This window comes from Pseudocercospora fijiensis (genome assembly GCF_000340215.1).
Source record: "Pseudocercospora fijiensis CIRAD86 unplaced genomic scaffold MYCFIscaffold_3, whole genome shotgun sequence".
NCBI classification, from domain to species: Eukaryota; Fungi; Ascomycota; class Dothideomycetes; order Mycosphaerellales; family Mycosphaerellaceae; genus Pseudocercospora; species Pseudocercospora fijiensis.
The window spans coordinates 2,110,438-2,130,314 of NW_006921534.1; the positions used below are offsets into that span (position 1 = coordinate 2,110,438).

Genomic DNA, 19,877 nt, shown 5'->3' on the forward strand with positions numbered 1-19,877 from the left:
ACTTTAGCTTTATTTTTAGTAATATACTTAGTATCTATTAGTAGAGATATAGAGGTCGTTAAAATCTATTAAAATAGTACGAAATCTATTAAATTGCGACTATACGACCTCTTATTCGCAATATTTAGTATACTAGCGGAAATCGTACTACTACTACTACTACTACTACTACCGTCGACCTAGTAACTACGACGCGTAGCGACGACGAGATTACGTTTTCTATAGTTACGCATACTACGGAGCGGACTTCTATATCTTACCGAGTCCGCTGCGGCAGGCCGAGCTTATTCTTAGTACAAGCGACGCTCGGACGGTGGTATGGGACTTTATACGTGCCCCCGTCGCGGCCCATGGACCCCTGCTCGCTTCCTGCCGCGACCGTCCCGCACCTGCCTAGTACCGTGGTTGCTACTAGCTACGCACGACAGCGTAAACAGCGCCTGCTAATGCAACTGCTCGCACTTGCACGACTCGCGACATTTCTCCCCTGAACAGCAAGCGCGAAGCCGCAGAAGGTTCATCTACTATTATTTTTGCAACGACTCAGACCTTCACTCCCGACAAACCTCTACCGCGCGACACACTACCAAAACCCCACGACCGCCGTCATGGGCGAAGAAGAGGAGTGGGCGCAACTGCCGCTCACCGACCAATTTCAACACAAGAACTGGAAGGCGCGAAAGGGCGGCTACGAAACAGCAACAAAAGAGTTCAAGACCGCACAGCCTTCAGACCCGATCGTGCGCGAGTTCACGCTAGACAGCGGCTTGTGGAAAGGCGCGGTAGGCGACGCAAACGCAGCAGCACAGCAGGAAGCGCTCAACGCATACAATGCCTTCCTCGATGCGGCAGGCACAGATGGAGCGCGAAAGACAAGAGGCGTAACCGTAGGTCCAGCGGTGGAGAAGGGTCTGACTGGAAGACCGGCCGCCAAGGCTTCAGCGCTGGAGTCGATATTGCTGCTGATCGAACTGGATAAGCCGGATCCCGTGATAGACGAGGTACTGCCGTATTTGTCTCATAAGACGCCCAAAATGATCGTCGCAGCATTGGATGCGCTAAGAGAGGTCTATCATGCCTACGGTTGCAAGACGGTCGAGCCAAAGCCGGTGATAAAATTGCTACCAAAGGTGTTCGGCCACGCAGACAAGAATGTGCGAGCGCAAGCACAAGCTCTCACTGTCGAGCTCTACAGATGGCTGAAAGAACCTATGAAGCCTCTCTTCTGGAACGAGCTCAAGGAGGTACAGCAGAAGGATCTAGACAAGCTATTTGAGCCTGTAAAATCCGAACCAGCTCCCAGACAAGAGCGCTTGCTTCGATCACAACAGGCTGCAAAAGAACGAGAGGTCGAAGAAGCCGCAGCAGGGGGAGAGGAGGAGGCTGAAGATGGTGGCGAGATCGACCTTGAGCCTGAATTTGAAGCAGTAGACGTGCTCGCCAAAGTGCCCAAGGATTTCAACGACCGGCTCGCAAGCACCAAATGGAAAGACAGGAAAGAGGCTTTGGACGAAACTTTTGCGGCTGTCAACGTCCCTGCCATCCAGGAAGGTTCGTTCGACGACATTATTCGAGCGTGTGCCAAGAGCATGAAGGATGCAAACATTGCGGTAGTTACGGTCGCAGCAAACGTCGTTGAGTGCCTGGCAAAGGGCTTGCGAAAGTCATTTGGCAAGTACCGCAGTCAGATTCTCGCGCCAATGCTGGAACGCTTCAAGGAGAAGAAGGCGTCAGTAACAGATGCTATCGGCGCTGCTTGCGATGCCGTGTTCATGGCTACAGGTCTCGGCGATGTGCAGGCTGATGTCCTGGAAGGTCTTAAGAACAAGAACCCTCAAGTCAAGGAGAACAGCGCCAAATTCCTTGCACGGTGTCTGAAGACGACGCGGGAAGCACCAACGCCTGAGCAGACAAAAGAATTGGCAGAGGGGGCCAAGAAATTGCTCACAGAAAGCGCAGCCCCTCTCCGAGATGCTGGATGCGAAATCCTTGGCGTTCTCTGGAAGATAATGGGCGATCGCAACATGCTTGCTCATCTCGACGGACTCGACGATATCAAGAAGAACAAAGTCAAGGAGTTTTCAGATGCAGCTGAAGTGAAAGCCAAGTGGAAGCCGAAGACAGCAGCACCCCCAGCAAGAGCTGCAGGTGGTCCAGGTGCCAAGAAGCCTGCACTAGGTTCGAAGAGGCCTGCCCCAGCTGGAGCAAAGAAGCCAGCACCCCCAAGAGTGACATCTCCTCCGGCAGAAGATGCTCCTCTGCAACCACGTCCTACGAGCAGACCTGTTGGTAAGCCTGCTGGTGGACTGCGACCTCCTGGCACAGGTCTGAAGGCGCCAGGTAGTGGGTTGGCAAAGCCCGGTCTCAAAGCCTCATCGGCCGCTGGGGCCGCCTCGCCGAAACGTGCTGGTGTGGTCTACGATGAGCCTCCACCAGCTCCTGCCACGCCTAAGGCGGGATTAGGAAGAGGCTTGGCTGGTCGACCACTCGCGAAGCCTTCAGCAGCGGCCACATCACCTCCACAACCACAACGGTCATTGGATCACGTTTCGAGTGGACTCTCGAGTGTAGAGCGTCAAGAGCTGGACGCACTCCGTGCAGAAGTCGACCTCGTCCGACAGCAAGCCTCCGACCTGCGAAACGAGAAACTTAAGATGAGTTCACAGATCGCAGAGCTGCAGGTGCAGAATGCTCAGCTTATTGAGGATCACACTCGCGATGTGCTTCAAATCAAAGCCAAGGAAACCCAGCTTGTCCGTGCTCGGTCCGACGCAGAGTCTGCAGAAGACCGAGCGAACACGCTTAGTCGAGAGATTGATCGTCTGAAGCGTGAGATATCGAGATTGAGCCGAACCCAGGCTGGTAGAGACAGCCCGATCGAGTCAGCATGGAATGGAGGAAGTACATCACCCCGTCCGGTGTACGCATCTAGTAGATCATATCATCTTCCACCGGCCCGAAATTACGGCAGCATCGATGGAATCGAAGGTAAGGAGAATCATCCTCGCACCGCATCCGAGGGAAAGCTAAGAGGCGGACTAGGCGAGCGGAGCGATAGCAGACCCATGAGCAATGGCTCTTCTGGCGGTCGCGCAACTCCCGCATTGGGCGAGGATGGCGGTACCATCAATGGCAGCAGCAGTCTTCGAGGGAGCCAAGGCGATGGGCAAGAGAGCTGGCGAAGAGCAGCTGAAGTCACGCAAAATCTGAAGGCCAGGATCGAAATGATGAAGGCCAGGCAGAACATCAACCGCGGGCAATAATGCTTGCCGCGTGACGTTTTGTGCTTTTTGAAATCAGCTCCTCACAACTTTTGTATGTATGAATGATGGGCATTACGACCAGGATGGATGCATTGGCATGGCACGGCGTTCATTCTGGAGTACGCATGATACCCATATGGGTTCTTTATTAGGTTCAAGTACAGGTTGGACTAATCCAGATCACTTCACATTTGCAGGAACAAGAGTCTCACCAAACGTGCCACTTCACGCACAATCTTCTGAACACACGTGGCTAACAAGATCCAGCTACATAGTACTTGGCTCCTCATGCTCAGGTGAAGAGTTGGCTACGTCATGCAGTTGCCGCGGCTCCGGAACAGCTGGAGATCTCTTCATCAAATCTGACGCAGGGTCTCCTTCAGCCGGGCCGGGTAGCATGGATTTGAAGTCCCGGCTTCCGCTCAGTCAGCCAGAAAGTTTAGAGTTTCATCAGAGCAGTGCTGCGCGTCGTTCTCCCGAGCCACCGAAGAGTCCATCACCACCGCAGCAAGTCTGCTACAGACAAGATGACTATGATTTCAGAGAATCCGAACCCGTGGTCCATCTTGCATAGCCTCGACGTGGAACATGGTGATGTCAGCAAACCCCCTTATACGGCGTCGGATGACGGGCAAGTATTCCAGCAGCCAGGTCCTGCTGGCTTCCGTATGTATAAGTATGATGTTCTCTGCCTCAGTCGTGGACGCGAGATCCATCAAGCATATCCTTTGTCTACTTACCAGGTTCTTCTTCGTCTAGAGACCCTTCCAGATCAGCCGCACAGATCGAGAGACAATATTGAATCCAGGACTTGAGCACGAGCGGCTTTGCCACCATTCACAATGGCTACACCAAGAGCCTTGTTCGCGGAAACGTTCGCTGGGAGGACATTGCAACTCCTCCCCGGCGCCAAGTTATTCGCACCACCCGCACCACAGATTCCAACCAAAGACGTTCTCGAACGCAGGCCAACAATCAACAGGACTATGAGTCGGCGTTCAGTGAACTCAGACATCTCCACACTAGCAGAAATCGCAGAGAAAGGCGCAACAGCAGAACTAGTCGACTGGAACGGTCCCGATGACCCAGACAACCCCCACAACTGGTCTCTAGTAACCAGAGTCTTCATCACGGCCCTTATATGCATCCTGACCTTCTCCATCTATATCGGCTCCGCAATTTACGCAACAGGCATCATCGGCATTTCAGAAAAATTCAATGTCTCCCACACAGTCGCGACCCTAGGTCTCTCAATGTTCGTCTTCGGCTACGGTCTCGGTCCCATGATCCTCGCACCTTTCGCCGAAGCACCGCCCATAGGTCGAATGCCAGTCTACATCATCACACATCTGGCCTTCCTCTTCCTCAACTTCGGCGTCGTCTATGCGAAAAACATCGGAATGCTTCTCGCCTTCCGCTTCCTTACAGGCTTCTTCGGATCCCCAGTCCTAGCCCTTGGTGGCTCCACTCTCGCTGACGTCTGGTCACCAAAGAAGGTCACCTACGCGATCGGAATTTGGGGGAATTTCGCAATCTTAGGTCCAGTCATAGGTCCTTTGGTAGCAGGTTTCGCAGTCCAGGCCAAAGGATGGAAATGGTCGATTTGGGAACTCATCTGGTTGAACGCTTTCTGCGCGGTCCTCCTCATCTTTGGCCTACCCGAAACTTCCGGAGATAACATCCTCCTCCGCCGTGCAGCACGAATCCGCAAAATGACTGGTGAAGCGAAATATCGCTGCTCAGCAGAAATCGAAGCCGAGAAATTGAATCCTAAGGATCTGGTCGTCATGTCTCTCGTCCGACCTTTCCAGCTACTCTTCTCAGAACCTATCCTACTGGCACAAAACACCTATCTCGGTCTCATCTACGCACTCCTCTACTGCTGGTTCGAAGCATTTCCTTTAGTCTTCGGAGGAATATATGGTTTCGATCTCGGATCCCAAGGCCTTGCGTATCTGGGTCTCTTGGTCGGATGTGTGCTCTTCACTCCACCGTACTTCTACTGGATTCACAAATACATCAACCCTCACACCAACGATGACGGAACGATCAAACCTGAGAAACGTCTCCCGGCCGCGATCGTGGGATCTTTGTTCTTACCTGTCTGCTTGTTCTGGTTTGGCTGGAGCTCCAGGCAATCCATCCATTGGATCATGCCGATTATTGGAAGTGTATTCTTCTCTGTCGGTGCCGGTCTGCTCTTCAACGCTCTATTATCTTACCAATCTGATGCATATCCTAAGGTCGTCGGATCGGTTTTGGCTGGAAACGATTTCATGAGAGCGGCATTTGGAGGAGCGTTCCCGATATTCGCGACGCAAATGTATAAGAATATGGGTATTGATTGGGGGTGTTCGATGTTGGGATTTTTGGCGATTGCTTTCATTCCGATGCCGATTTTGATTTATAAGTATGGTGAGAGGTTGAGGATGGCGAGTAAGTTTGCGAGACATGATATCTGATTGAAGATGAAGAGACAGAGGACGTGTAAGTTATGGGAATTGAATGGGATGATAAAGAGGAGGGGGAAATGTAAGATACTGGTCTATGGTGGGATGACTTTGTGACTGCGTTTGAGCGAGCGAGCGAGGCGTCGGGACAGACTGTATAGATTAGAAGACGCCGCTTATGGTGCATGGAATGTAATGAACAGATCACGAGTTATGAGAATTGAGAATTGGGAAATACTGCATTTAATTGATTCCGTTTGGATGTGCTTTAAGTAGTCGCACGTAGAATTCATTGAAGTCGTGGCATCAGCAATCTTTGACCTGTTTACCCAGTAAGTCAATACCAGGTCATGTCTTCACCTGTAATTGATATGCCCGGTCCACGCAAGGTGCTCGAGGCTGGACTCATCAAGCACCGCTGGAAACGCACAATGGAGTCGCTAATCCCTAAGCCACGCAACACCAGCCGCGTCATCATTCGACTCATCAGGCGGCAGATGGAGTGGTCTCTCAGCAGCACGTTGCCAGTACATCAGACTTCTGCGACTGACCCGACCCTCCTCGTATTTCTTCAGTGCCTCGTAGAAGCCTCTAGCGACGGGTTCAAGACCCAGGACGCGCAGACACCTATGGCATGTGGAGTTAGAAAAGCAGAAACTCGATGCATAAAACAATGCTTACCTGATGATACGTGTGATGCGTAGGTGGTTGTGATCCATACTAGTCAACCAGCTATTGCTCGCCAACTTCTTGAAGTTATCTGCCTTTGGAGAGATTTTGGGGACATCTTTCGTGCCGGTCAGGTCGAAGGCGTAGAAATCGGCCATCCGCTTGAAGGCAGTAAAGAGCTGTTCTCTCAGATCTTCATCTTGGGCGAAGGCATCCCGGACAGCTTTGGTGATGATTGGAGCATGTGGGTTGATCGGAGAGCGTTCGGGTAGGGGAAACAGGACTTGGATGTAATCGTGGTGGTATTCCAGGGCGCGATCGTTGAATTGGAGGATGTTATCAAGTGTGCGGCCTTCTGAGTCTTTTGCCTTCTCTGGACCGTAGAAGCGGACAATAGAGGGCGTGGTGTCGCTCGTCATGTTGGAGCTGAGGTGTATGGAGAGTGAGGTCTTTGATGAGACAGGTCGACCGAAATGTTGGATGGGTACGTCTGAACGTTTGTGATGAGGAAGGAGAGGACAGTTGAGGATGAAGAGACGGGAAAACGCCAGTGCATAGCAAACGGCGATGCATCAATGAATTCCGCAAAAGTGAATGAGCTCTGACAGCAATTGTCAGTCTCATTCACTGCTCGCCAACGTCCGAGCTTGGGCTTTTCCATGTGCCTCGAGATTTGTAGTGATGGCCGAGTGAGGTTTCCACGCGAATCTTTCAACTCGACTTACTTCCAGACCTACCTTGGGATCTCAACGTTACGGTGTACCTTTTGGCAAACAGCGCCTCGCCAATGGAGGGTTGCGAGGTATGGGCAAGCGTTGTCGCTGTCGATGTCAATGTCGATGTCGAACAGAACAACAATGATGGTAGGTTCACTGGGTACTGGCTATGGCTTGGCGCATTATGTCATGAGGCAGGCGGCAGGGAGCGATGATCAGCTCGAGCTCAAACACGAGAAGGCTCGGACTTCTAACAGCAGTAGTGATACCACTTGCGACTCGATCGACTGAGCAGCCCTCACGACCAGCATCGCCGACTGACTCAGTTGAGTCTTTTGTGGACGTTGAGCCTTACATACTCGGCGCAGAGAAGATGTGGGACGACGAGGACAACAACCCATATGGATCATTCCACCGTCGCGACTCGGAGAACAGCGACATTCAGTCGCCCACAGAGCGTTTGTCTACCTTGTTCATACCTACAGACAGCTCACAGCTCCAGTATACAACTAACACTATGCTTAAGGAGGATTTAACCGCCCATCAACCCCACCATCTGGACACTCCTCGCCAGCCTTAGCTCCAGCCTTTATATCGCGGCCAAGCGACCTGAGCGACGAAGAGCTTGACGATGACCGGCCTACAGGTGCGAAGGTACAACCGAAGGAGGGCGGCTACGATAGCAGGATAGAGCAGATTCTCTACGAGCACCCCGACCTAGACATCCAGATTGTCCATGCTGGCAAGAATACCGAAGGTGGAGGGGGATTCATTACGTATACGATTCGCACAGGAGAGATCGAAGTGCGGCGACGGTACTCAGAGTTCGCGTCTCTGCGACAGACTTTGGTCAGTCTGCATCCGACATTGGTCATCCCCCCAATACCAGAGAAGCACAGCATAGCCGACTACGCTGCGAAGCCTACGAAAGCAAAGGAAGATGCGGGCATAATAGAGCTGCGGCAACGCATGCTGACGACCTTTTTGAATCGCTGCAGGCGCATGAAAGCGGTGCGAGAGGACGGTGTATGGTGGAGGTTCTTGGATCCCAACGTGAGCTGGAACGAGGTGCTTCACTCTCACCCAGCTGCCAGTGTGCCCAAGAACAACTTGAAGGCACCGCCGCTCGACCCGGCGAATCCAACTCAAGCACACCAATGGCTTCCAATTCCAGCTTCAAATGCAAAGCTGCGATCAGCATCTGGCTCCTCGGCTTCCGGCACACCTACATCACCTCCGCGAGCATCAGCATTCCCATCGGCAGCTGCACATAGCACGCCCGATGTTCAATTTGCGCGTTTTCCACCACTCAATCAGACTTTGAGCGAGAGCGAGCTTGACCCCTACTTCTCATCTTTTGAGAACAGCTCAAAAGAGCTGGAGACACTTCTCACTGGATCTATGGAGAAAGTCAATGCGCGACTGCTACGGCATATGGCCAGTCTCGGAGAGGACTTGATGGATCTTGGCGCCCGCTATAACGCCTTCTCCTTGTCAGAACAATCACAAAGCGTGGCTATGGCGATAGAGAAGGCAGGTCAAGCATGCGACTTTACATATATCCAGTCGCGCGATCTTTCTCACGCGCTGAGTGCAGGCTTCGCCGAGCCGATGCGCGAAAGCGCACAATTCGCAAGTGTTGTGCGAAGCGTGCTCAAATATCGTGTCATGAAGCGGGTGCAGGAGGAAATGACTAGAGATGAGCTTGAGAAGAAGAAGTCAAGACTTGAGCAACTTGAGCGCAGCGAACTCGAGGCCAAACGAATAGAGCAGTACATGACCTCTTCTGGAATCAACACGGCACAGTACACGCCGCAGAGGAGTACGAGCCGCGGCGGTAACAGAAATCGACCAGGATCGAGCGATGGCGACAACGCGTCCGTGGACAGCGATTTCCCTCCAGGTCAAGGACATAATGTTCCGAGTGCGGAACAAGGCGGCCCTCAAGATAATTCGTACTCTGTCCCGCCACAGTCACCACCGAATGGTGGCCACAGAAGAGGGCCCAGCGGCGTCGCCAACAAGCTTTTCGGTCGCTTGACACATGCCATTCAGGGAGTCACCGACCAAGATCCGGAGCGCGCAAGAAGAGATGATCTAGGCAAGACGAAGGAGAGCCTTGTGCAGCTCGAGCAGGCCCTTGAAGTGTCGCAACGAGATGTGAAGGACGCCAGCTCGGGAGTCTTGCAAGATCTGCGAAGATTCCAGGGTCAGAAGGAGGAGGACTTGCGCATGTATATGGTGAGTGAAGTCTAAATAAGCCTTTTGTCAAATGCTGACTTGAAAAAGATGAGCTTTGCAAAATCGCATATTGAATGGTCGAAGAAGAGTTTGGACGAGTGGGGAAAGGCCAAGCAAGAGATTAATAAGATCGAGGTCCGGTGAATGTCACAAGATTGGATCGATCGCTCCGTGCAAGGAGCATAGCTGAGGGCGTCACATCGAATACTGACGCTGGGTAGACGTCCGACCAGTTCAGAGACATAGGGGCAGATGATACTCATGATGCATGACGAACAGAATCAAGCGCCAGACGCGCTCGGCGGCAGCTGAATAATAATACCTGCTGGGTATGCTACAATCCTTAACGTTGTCTCTTAACGCGTATCGCAATAGCCGCGGGGCGTGGAGAGTTATGCTTTGAAGTGGAGTCTGGACTGTTCGGCTCCTTCGAATTCGAAGCGGTCAGCCGGCAGCCTGGTTTCGAAAGCTCCTAATGCGCCGTCCAGGTGAAAGTGAGCCCTAGGGCCATTGATGGGGATGCCGCGTTTGCGAGTTTCCCGGTTCCCTTCTGAGACCCCTTCAATCCTGCACGTTGTATCAGACAAGCTCGGCCTAGGGTCCGGTGTAGCTCATCTAACAAGCCACGTCCTTCACCGCCATCTGATCGCGGACTGCGAACTTGCATATGCATGGCGGCAAGCAATATCTGTTCCTCTTAAGTCTCTGCCATGCCTATTCACCAGCCACATTTCCCGCTCCGCTTCACACCGCTCTAATCACGGCGCCTTGGTGTTCAGCTGCACCCCATGCCACTTCTTGATCTCTTCCCCTAAAACCTGATTTACCAGTCGATGTTGTTTTATTACAGGTAGTCCTGTGAATTTCTCGGAAACGATGTCCAGGGCGTACATGCTTCCGCAGCCTCCTGAGATGTCTTCAACTTCGAGTTTTGAGGGGGATAGACCTTCTTTCACGAGGTTGAAGACGCGGCGTTCGTTGGCGTTGAGATAGTCAGGGGCTTCGACTGCAGAGGAGCTGTAGAAGCGGAGATTCCTGCTGGGTGAAAGGATGGATGGTGGAGAGGCGAATCGCACAGGTGCTCGTGTTCGTGAGAGTTGTTGGAGGAAGGTTCGTGATGCCATTGCGACTTTCAGTGTGGTATTCTTGGGATTCATCATCGCCTGGAAGTGATGTGCAGAGGTATTATCGGTATTTTTTAGCTAGTTCCAAGATGATATTCAGTAGTGGTTACTGCTACTCCATCAATGGCCTGGCTTGACAAAACATTTCTCGACATCACCTCGGCCGGTGCGGCATCGAGGTTTTAGTAAGCACGGTCTCGGCGGCGATGACCGCAGAGCCTCATCTCTGACACGTCACGTGTCAGAGCTCGCAGCCAAGGAATTCAGCAGGTCCAAGCCAACAAGCACTGTGATGACCTCACCTCACACTTCTTACGCTTCACACCTCACATCGGCTTGTACAGTACGACGGCTGACAAAGGTCAAGGACTTCTTGCCGTCGCCCTTCGCCTTCCTTCGCCGTGGGTCGAAGTCTGGACTTGTGTCTTGCAGACGCCACCTCAATGTCCGCCGCTGAGCGCAGCATGCATCTTTGTACCCTCCACCACGTCGACCCTGGCCCCGCCATCAATGCCCCGCAACTCATCATGTGTTGCGTTGCAAAGCATCTGCCCAACGCCCAGCCTCTCATCAAAAGTCGTTGTGTCTGGAAAGGTACGTATCTCCTCGGTCCTGGGGTACGTTCATCTCTGCCTTCGACGGTCTCTCTGCGGCTGCCCGTCGGCGGCTCGAGACCCTGCGTTGAGGCATCAGCACTTTCTGATCCCCAATATGCCTGTCGCTTAAGCTAGGAGGAAAGCATCCCCTCACTGCTAATTTACTAGCACTGAAGGAGCATCTGCTAAGAGCTACCCTGCGTTTCACATGCTAATCGCAGGGCCAGCCCATGATCAGCCTCCTTGTTTGCTACAGTGCACCTCTTCTCGGCGAGGAGACAACAACATCGCATTCGCACCCCGCACTCCCATCCAACAATTCAATATGCATGGAAGGACGTCAAGCTGCCCTACTTTCTACGCCATGGCGCGATAGATGTCAGCCACTGCGGAGAGGGACCAGCCATAGCCGCTCTGATCCTGCTGCATCATCGTGTGCTCTGTACTGTTGACACTTGATCAATTGCGTGGTGAGGGGCTAACAAGCCGTATTGATCAACAGCTCCGGGAGAAATGACCTGGTCTCGGTCTGAATCGGTCAAGTTTGATGGGCCGAAGTCTCCATGAAGACCCGCAATCCTGCCGACCCCACGAAATTTGTATATGCGCTCCAGACCACACAAGGACATCAGCTCTGGGAGTGGATCCAGGACATGATGCCCTTTTCCATCAACCTCCTGCATAGGAGACAATGCTATACACTTACCTCTTTCGAAGCTTTGTCAGGCCACAACCTTCAAGGTCCCGAAGCCGGCATTTTAGATATCCATGGCGCAAGAATCCCTGCAGCTCAAGCATGAGCTCGCGTTCTCAACAAAAGCCACCTCAGCTTACGACTGGTCTGCCAGGACTCTGCCTGGCGTTTTCATGTGTGCGCACGCGGCGCGTCTACGCAGTGGCAATCTGGGGTGCATTACAATAATAATAAACACCGGGCTCTTTTCCAAGGAAATTGTTGCTTGGTTTGCTGTCATTGATCGCCGACCGCTCGTTTATGCCGAGCATACCCTCAGTCTGGTTGCATTCTCCAACATGGATCTGCCTAAAATATCGTGATACGTCTGCATTCCGAGTAATCCTTCGCGGATCTCAATAGTAGCGAGGCATGAGAGTGGACTTTGATACTGTATACAGTACAATCTCTCATGATCAAGGCAAGGGTCTGATGAACGGGAATCCTTGTTGGCGTCCGTCCTATCCGCTTTGCCACGACTCAACCTTCACGGTATCTTGCATTCGGCCCGAAAACAGGTGATTGAGCGTTCGCTCACAACGCGTCTAACAAGGTGTGAGTCTGTGAGATGAGCAAGTGGAGATCAATCATTGGTTGTAGACAGATGCAACTGTCGGGATCAAATGACGAATTTGATAAACGTGAGACGATTCTGAATGTCACGGCGGCGGCGGCAATGGTAGCCAAGGACTTCACAAAATGAGGCGCCTGTAACATGTTTGACCAAGCACCGAGCTGCACGAGCACGACATCTATCTGCAACATTCGTGTTCTCGCCTCGAACCTTAGAAATGTGAAGAATGCGGAGTGCAGGAGGTTGTGTGACAATGAAGCAATCAATCTCTCGTCAGACAGACAGGACGATGCCCGACTCCGGACTGCAACCATGATGATATGAGCTTCGAATAATGCGATTGCAAGGTATAGGTGAGGAGAATCTATACCGTAAATCCTCTCTATAATATCAATCGCATGTGAAGATGCAGGTCGACAGTCCCCTCCCTTTTGATGATGATCGAGACCACCCATATCAATTAGCTGCAAGCAAGAGACAGCGTTCTCCGCAATGCTCTACGATCTCAAACCCACCTTTCTTATCGGTTGGGAAAAGTGTTTCTTTTCTTGGAAAGGACATGGCGTGTGGAGATTGAGGGGACCAACAACAAGACAACAATCATACTCATTGCTCGCAATCGCAATTCACAAATTCCATATCATCATGATAGTAGTCATCGATGTTATTGCGTCCGTTCTGATCTGATCCTGACTGTCTTGTTTCCCCATACCCACCGTACTGTACTGTAGGTTGAGAGGTTTTGGCCATGTACCCCATGGCACGGCGCACGATCTTATGTAGGATGATGTTGTGGAGCCCGATATCCTGTGCAACTGGAGTCGAGGCTTTTGATTATTAAGGGGGGTCTTGGATCTAGCCAGCTAGCGAGCGAGGAGAAGTCAGGTTGCCGCGTTGAGAGGTACCCGAATGGTACTTCTGCGGCTCGCATGGTACTGTACTGTACTGTACACATCTGGGATGTTGATAAGACATTTGACTAAACAACCTGTGGTGATGATGACGCTGCAGATAAGTTTCCTCGCTTTGGGTTTCGGATTCATGCGATATTTCCGGTGCCGTGCGCGTTATTTTACGTGTTTGACATTCTGCCCCTGCTTTCCCAATATGGCTGTTTGTTGAAACGGTGAGAATGGGGCTGGGAGACACTGTCTCTGACTCAGTAGATGTCCTGTGGTATGAGACGTGAGATTTGCAACTGCAAAGATCTTCGTCTTCTCGTAGTGGGAGGAGCTGTACTGTGAGATTCATCGGTAGATTCAACGGTCTGACAGGATGCATAATTGTATATTGCATATTGCATAATGGTTCGCGGGTTGCCGAGTCTCGCGCCTACCAAACTTGTGAAATCATGGTTCGCGATTCTTTGGTAGAGCACGTTTTTTTTTCTAGGTGCTTGCAGCTTCTGCGGATGGTTGAAGATAAGCAATATCATATTTGAGACCTTTTGATATTGCGGGATCTCCTCGTTTGATTGATTCGCGCTTACTTCGGGATATCGATATCATCAGCTTGGAAATCCATGAGGATGATTCGGACCAAAGTCAGCATCGGTATTAATGGTATCGGGAGCTCGACTGCTTCTGGGTGTGAGATGAATGGACCTGACGATCCTGTGGCAGAAAGCTGCGAGTTTCTGGAGCACCCCGCAAAATGGCTGCGTTTGGCTTTCGTGATGAGCATGCCTCTCTACTACTCCTGCTCGAGGAGATGATTGTCTGCTTAATATGGATTAGAGTTCACTCAGATTAGCGGTGAAGCGGTGAAGACCACGCTTATGCAGTGCATCCCTGCAGGTTTCCAGTGTTGGAGATCTGGTGTTGACGAGTGTGGCGAAATCATCTTCGGCCGCATGTTAACCTCAACTCGGAGCGCAGTGGTGGTGCCATCCGAGTTGCTAATTTGCGGACGGTCTTGAAATTTTGTCACGTTGTCCCTTCGGACAGCGGGGATTACGGTGTGATTGAGCTACGGTCGACGAAGTTGAGGCTATAGCAAACGAGCATTGATTGCACGTGTCTCATGATCAAAGACGTGTGGTGACAGTTGCACGACTCCGAGGTGATTACGAGCATGATGATGACTGCGTGAGCAGTGGCGAGACACAGAGAGGCTTCTTCTCGGGAGTGACTGCTGTAGTCGATGATATCGTGAACCCATGTCGGATTTGGAGCACCTCGATGTGCGAGTAAGTGCCGCAGTCGACCACGTGTAGTAGTGCAGTCCGGCTCTAAGATGGGATAGGATAGTGCAAAGAACACCAGCACACTGGCAGCGTTGGCAAAGCACGGCGAAGGGCACATTGCTCTCAGAGGTGATCGACGATGTATCCGAAGGGTTGCCCGTAATAACGACTCATGATACCAGCGAACAAGGAGAAGGCGGTATGTCTCATCAAGAACCCGAGCTGCTGCCGTCAGTAATGCTGGAAGAATATGGCCAGCAGACGGCCGCGGAGGCCAAGCTGCAGACGGTGCGGTCCAAGGAAAGTGACGATAGTTCGGACCTGCTTATGTGAGAGCAGCAACATCCCACAGAGGCGTATGTGTGCTAGATATCCTTGGCTTGAGATGTGTGCGCAGCTGCCAGGTTCATGAGTGACATGGCGTGAGGATAACGCAAGCACCGGAAGAGGCGCCTATGTTGGAAGCAAAGTGCAGCACTTGATATCTGGGCATCCTCCGTCGTCGTTGAATTTGCTCCACTGTGAGAGGCTGCACTCCGCGGCGAACAGCGAAGTATGGTCCATCATTGTCGCTGGTGGAGGTGGAAGCATCAAGCATGAGATTGATGAGCGGTGGAGCAGAGATTTCTGATTGCAGATTGACGCGAGCCGCGCGGCGAGAAGGCGTCCAATCAGAAGCACGGGTTCTCGCTTTGCTTATTGCGCCCCACAATACTGGTCCGAGCTGCCGAAAGCGAAAGCGGGAGTCGCAGTGGCTGTGCGGTCGTGGCACATCAAGTGGGATGAGTGAGATGCAAGACGTTGTGTATAGGGAGGGATAGGGAGCAGCACGAAGGTAGGCGGTCAGGCCAGCGAGCTTGCCACAAGAGCTTCGGAGCCCGTTTTCACGAAGGTCCATCCGATCCTGTGAGAAGAACGGACAGTCCGTCGCTCACGGCTCCGGACAGGCAGTTCGGTTGAAAGCTTAAATTGGGAGCGCTTAGCGGCAACAGGCAAGGCGTCGTCAGAGAGGACCACGGTATGCGCCACATGTGTCGATACGTACCGTAGCGTAGCGATTCTCAAGGAGCATGCCTGGGCCAAGCACATTGGGTATATTGGAGAGCGTTGACGAGCATCAGTGCACCGTGTGTCATATTGGTCATATTGGCTGCAAGCGGACGTCAGATCGACGCTGGGACATTGGCACGGGCTGACGCGGTGGTTGTGACGAGACACGGTGTTGTTCAGCACAGAAGAATGCCGTTGGACGGTTGGACATTGACGGGCGGCAGAGGGACTGTAGCTCGCAAGTCACTGCTGCTCTTGGCGCGCCGCCCACCACGAGTGCCGATGCCGGTGCCGGTGCATCCGCTCTTGTATCGCGGGCTTGGCGAGGCTGCATGTCCCAACATATGATAGCTGCAAGGTGTGGGAAGCTGAAGCTGGAGCGGACGCTGTACGATGAGATAGCCGTAGGCCGACTCCGTACCTCGACGATGCCACACCAGGCTCGAAGCGGGCGTCCGAGCGATCCCTGCACCTTCGCGCATGCGGCATGCGAGTGCAGCGATGCGCAGCGCACTCCACTGCCAGGTGAGTTCAGCGGGTTCAGCATGTGCATGCAAGAGACTCTTTGGTTCAACTTTCCGTGCCTCAACACTTGTGCTGCACCGTCTCCGCTCTTGGACCATCGCGTTATTCTAGGCCCCGACCGCAATTTGCACCTCTTTGATATACTCGCGCACCCCCGGGCTCTGCTGCGAGCGGAGCGAATTGCTTCTTTGTCTCCGCTGCTTCGGTGCTGATTTCAAGTTCCCAACCGCCGCTTGCCACAAGCCACCCCACCCCACCCCACACACCGACGAGCAGGCGCTGCCCGGTCTGGTTGAGCAACGCCTGGCCTGCCGCCTGCCTGCCCTGCCCTGCCCTGCCCTGCCCTGCGCGCTGCAAGTTGATCTGCTGCGGTTGTTTGGCACCGCCGAGCACACAATTGCCACGCCCCGCCGTCCCTCCTCCTCCTCCTCCCGTCCGCTCTCCTCTTCTCGAAGAGCTCCAGCATCAGCATATCGACGGAAAGTGTGCGACTCGCCGTCTGCACCTTTCTCTCGCATCTCTCCATTGCTGCCGTGCACGCGGCACGCCGGCTTTGACTAGCTGTGCGCATTGGTCGAGTCCGACTCGCCTTCGACCCTACAGCCTGCCTCTTCGACCCCCGGCGTCGTCACCATACACTCGCCGCCTTGTCTACCATTCTGTGAGTTGCCTCGCCCGTGCCCACTTCGCCGCCTCGCCGCACTCGCCAAAGAACCTTCTCGCTGACATATTCGCCAATGTGCGTGGCAGTGTGTTGATACTTGTCTTACGCCTTTAATGTCCATTGGACCTTGAACGAGGGCATCCTACCTATACTGCTCTAGAGATGCCTTACACCCCGCCGTCGCAGCAATCCCCTGCGTCGTCGAAACACAGCAGTCCTGCCATCAGCCGCAGTTCATCATATCACCAAGATGATCTCCCACGATCTCCCGCAAGACCACAACCGCCGCGATCTCTGTCCTCGGCTTCTTACCTGCACAAGCATCGACGCACACCTTCGATAACAAAGTCGGATGGCGCGCCGCAGACCCCGACCAACGGCCAACATTCCAATGTCGAATCCCACGATTTTGCAGCAATGGGCAGCTTGAGGCAGTCCCCACCACCCGTCAACAACCTTCGAATCCCCACAGGCGCCGTCATGTCACCTCCGGACTCGTCAGAGAACTCAGATGGCGATGAGACGTCGAACGCAGAGCGAGGTCGCGAGTTGGAGAAGAATTGGCATCAGTTGCAGCAGGCTGTGCGGTCCATCAATGTGCAAAGGGAAGGTTCGCCAGACAAAGTGGGCGTGCAGCTGCACTCCGCTTCCCTGCCTACATCCGAGACGTCTTCGCCGACAGCATTGTCTCACACAGCTCGCAAGATTTCCCACTCGCGATCTGCCACAGAATCGAAGGTGATGCTGCCGACATTTGCAGAATCGTCATCGCACACCTCAGATGATAGCGACGATGAAGGTGCAGTGTGCAAACCGGCTCTTGTACGGAAGAAGTCCGGTGAACTGGTCAAACCCGCATTGCGGCCGTCGTCCAGGCGGCGTTATTCGAGCATGCCTGGCACGCCGACGTACTCCAAATCGGTCCACTTTAACGATAGCGATAACCAGACCAGGCATTTCCTGCAGGTTGACAAGCCAATTGCCGTCAGTGCTGGCTCCTCCCCCGTCGAGACCTACGACAGCGAGGCCGAATTCCCTTTCAATGAGGAGGAACCCGCTACACCACCCGAACTTCAGATCAAGCTCTCCAACTTCCCAGAGGATACATTTGAGCGAAGCATGAAGCCTATTCGGGTGGAGCGCATCTTTCTCTCCTCAGACAAGACTACTCTTGTCGGTGTCTGTGCTGTCCAGAACATCGCCTTCCACAAGCAGGTTGTTGCCCGCTTCACTCTTGATTACTGGAAGACGACGTCTGAAGTGGTGGCTGATTTCAACAACGATCCTCGCAGCCCGCCAACCGACGGGTGTGATCGTTTCAACTTCCAAATTAAGCTTTCAGATCAAGCCAACATTGAGAACAAGACGTTGTTGCTCTGCGTCCGTTATCACGTCGGTGGCAAGGAGTTCTGGGACAACAATAATAACACCAACTACCAGATCGACTTTGCTCGTGCAGAACAACCCAAGAGGCAATCCAAGAAGCAGTCTCAGAATAGTCCTCTGGGTCAGCGTCCGCTCAATGCCATCCCTCGCAGCCGACACAATGCATCGTCATCAGTGGCACCTCGTGCCAAGCCAGACACTCTTGACGATGACTTTGCCACGCGCGTCGACACCTCATCTGCATATTCGTTTGGTAAAGCCGAGAGCCTCCTCGGCGACCCGGCCGGCTCCATCAAATTAAAGCAGAAGCCCAAGAGATCATCTGCCTTCTTGGCTGCCACCCCGACCTCACCGACGAATGGACTTGGCAGTCGCTATGACTTTGGATCATCCCTCTCTGCTGCTCTGTCTAGTGCACAAACCACACTCGGCCGTCAAAGCGGCTTGGTCAGTGGTGCTTCCAAGCAAGGCGCGAATGGTAGCTACTTTGGCCCGCTCGACAGGACTGAGCCGGCCAAAGCTGACGTGAAGACTACCGAACGGCCTGATGCCATCACCACCGACAGGCCTGCTATGGGTTCCGACCAATACAAGGATCTCGTCCAGAAGTTCTGCTACGTAGGTTCCAACCCCCGAGCCAGCACAACCGCCCAGGTCTAGGACACCCGAAAGAGCTGACCGACATTTCAGTTTACTTCTGGTTCTGGCAAGGGCGGAACCTCCCCGCCTGTAAACCCGCCGAAGCCTGCACCGTCACAGTCTCATCCAGATGCTGCGGCCGCCACACAGACCGACGGCACCAACGAGCTCGACTCTGCCACTGCCTCAACAGTGTCGTCTGGTACCTGCTCGCCCGTCCACCGCGATTGCATTATTGAAGCAGTATCTCCCTCACCTGCTCTTGGTCCATTCAAGGCGCGCTCACAGTCACCAGCGCCCATGACCGGCCAAGGATTCGGTGCACGCGCCGCCTCCCCCGCATCCTTCGGCTATCCTTATCACTCTCACCGTGATGGTTACCTCTCGGATACTCCTACACCTACCGCAATCCATGGCTGAAACGCCGTGAGTTGATCGTCTCGGCCGTCACCCTGCACCCACCTTGTCGAACGAAACGACGCAGCGACGTTGCTTCGATGACGATTTTGACGATATACGATTTAGCGAAATTGGTTTCGCTCGCTCATTACTGGTGATCACGACCACGGGCAATATTTTGGAGGAAACTCCCACATGATGTTGCCGGTGTGGTCTTGGTGGCTAGGAAGGGTGAATGTGTTTTAATGTTGCACTTCTAGCGGATTTTGATCTTCGTTTTCACTGCATGGCGTTCCGGATAGATCATGTTCTTCATCATCCTACTGGATATGATGAGCGACTTGGGTTGGTTTTTGATTGTATCGGGGCATTGCTGATGTGCAGCACCTCTTGGAGTGGAGTTTGCATCACCAAAAGTTGTTTCTCTAGCGCGCGCGAAGGGCGATGAACTCTCATCTTCAGTCGAACCGAATTGGCAAGACCCATACTCTTTATTGATGTGGATGCGAACACGTTGGGGCCTGGGGCAGCAAGGCATGGAAGGAAAGTTTGTGACTTGTTTGGTGGAGGGGAGGTCGGCGGCGTCTTTATGGGCAGGTGTGATCATAACCTTTTTACTTTGCGCCGGATGAACCGTTCGCTGTGCGGCGGTATAGTGTTGGT

The 19,877-nt window shown here is 53.1% G+C and overlaps 8 protein-coding genes across 8 annotated transcripts; 4 read left to right on the forward strand and 4 right to left on the reverse strand.

The window, feature by feature from the left end:
* Positions 1-608: 608 nt before the first annotated feature.
* On the forward strand, positions 609-3,458 carry MYCFIDRAFT_214631 (uncharacterized protein; the record flags this gene model as incomplete). The annotated part of the gene is made up of 1 exon (XM_007926583.1): positions 609-3,458. One exon carries the CDS (start codon positions 609-611, stop codon positions 3,261-3,263), a length of 2,655 nt encoding a protein of 884 aa, XP_007924774.1. The 3' UTR covers positions 3,264-3,458.
* A 791-nt stretch (positions 3,459-4,249) lies between these two features.
* MYCFIDRAFT_135024 (uncharacterized protein) lies at positions 4,250-5,725 on the forward strand (the record flags this gene model as incomplete). Its single annotated transcript, XM_007926584.1, has 1 exon — positions 4,250-5,725. One exon carries the CDS (start codon positions 4,250-4,252, stop codon positions 5,723-5,725), a length of 1,476 nt encoding a protein of 491 aa, XP_007924775.1.
* Positions 5,726-6,153: 428 nt separating this feature from the next.
* Positions 6,154-6,801, reverse strand: MYCFIDRAFT_195285 (uncharacterized protein; the record flags this gene model as incomplete). Its single annotated transcript, XM_007926585.1, has 2 exons — positions 6,154-6,340; positions 6,395-6,801. 2 exons carry the CDS (start codon positions 6,799-6,801, stop codon positions 6,154-6,156), a joined length of 594 nt encoding a protein of 197 aa, XP_007924776.1.
* Positions 6,802-7,471: 670 nt separating this feature from the next.
* MYCFIDRAFT_133543 (uncharacterized protein) lies at positions 7,472-9,483 on the forward strand (the record flags this gene model as incomplete). Its single annotated transcript, XM_007926586.1, has 3 exons — positions 7,472-7,556; positions 7,625-9,339; positions 9,388-9,483. 3 exons carry the CDS (start codon positions 7,472-7,474, stop codon positions 9,481-9,483), a joined length of 1,896 nt encoding a protein of 631 aa, XP_007924777.1.
* A 126-nt stretch (positions 9,484-9,609) lies between these two features.
* Positions 9,610-10,590, reverse strand: MYCFIDRAFT_210798 (uncharacterized protein). The gene has a single exon (XM_007926587.1). It carries the CDS (start codon positions 10,497-10,499, stop codon positions 10,098-10,100), a length of 402 nt encoding a protein of 133 aa, XP_007924778.1. The 5' UTR covers positions 10,500-10,590; the 3' UTR covers positions 9,610-10,097.
* A 107-nt stretch (positions 10,591-10,697) lies between these two features.
* Positions 10,698-13,801, reverse strand: MYCFIDRAFT_173197 (uncharacterized protein; the record flags this gene model as incomplete). Its single annotated transcript, XM_007926588.1, has 21 exons — positions 10,698-10,750; positions 10,787-10,916; positions 10,942-10,958; positions 10,986-11,190; positions 11,231-11,241; positions 11,268-11,309; positions 11,359-11,416; positions 11,447-11,513; positions 11,543-11,765; positions 11,791-11,868; positions 11,897-11,911; positions 11,939-11,962; positions 11,992-12,147; positions 12,177-12,277; positions 12,331-12,500; positions 12,534-12,830; positions 12,882-12,971; positions 12,997-13,181; positions 13,283-13,345; positions 13,371-13,599; positions 13,631-13,801. 21 exons carry the CDS (start codon positions 13,799-13,801, stop codon positions 10,698-10,700), a joined length of 2,385 nt encoding a protein of 794 aa, XP_007924779.1.
* Positions 13,802-15,777: 1,976 nt separating this feature from the next.
* On the reverse strand, positions 15,778-16,644 carry MYCFIDRAFT_195288 (uncharacterized protein; the record flags this gene model as incomplete). The annotated part of the gene is made up of 2 exons (XM_007926589.1): positions 15,778-16,119; positions 16,393-16,644. The coding sequence occupies 2 exons, from the start codon at positions 16,642-16,644 to the stop codon at positions 15,778-15,780; spliced, it is 594 nt and encodes a 197-aa protein (XP_007924780.1).
* Positions 16,645-16,952: 308 nt separating this feature from the next.
* On the forward strand, positions 16,953-18,836 carry MYCFIDRAFT_187282 (carbohydrate-binding module family 21 protein; the record flags this gene model as incomplete). The annotated part of the gene is made up of 1 exon (XM_007926590.1): positions 16,953-18,836. One exon carries the CDS (start codon positions 16,953-16,955, stop codon positions 18,834-18,836), a length of 1,884 nt encoding a protein of 627 aa, XP_007924781.1.
* Positions 18,837-19,877: the final 1,041 nt, after the last annotated feature.

What these genes read in the sequence shown, in the direction of transcription:
- MYCFIDRAFT_210798 (XM_007926587.1), bottom strand. Translation starts at nt 10,499, where the DNA reads ATGATGAATCCCAAGAATACCACACTGAAAGTCGCAATGGCATCACGA.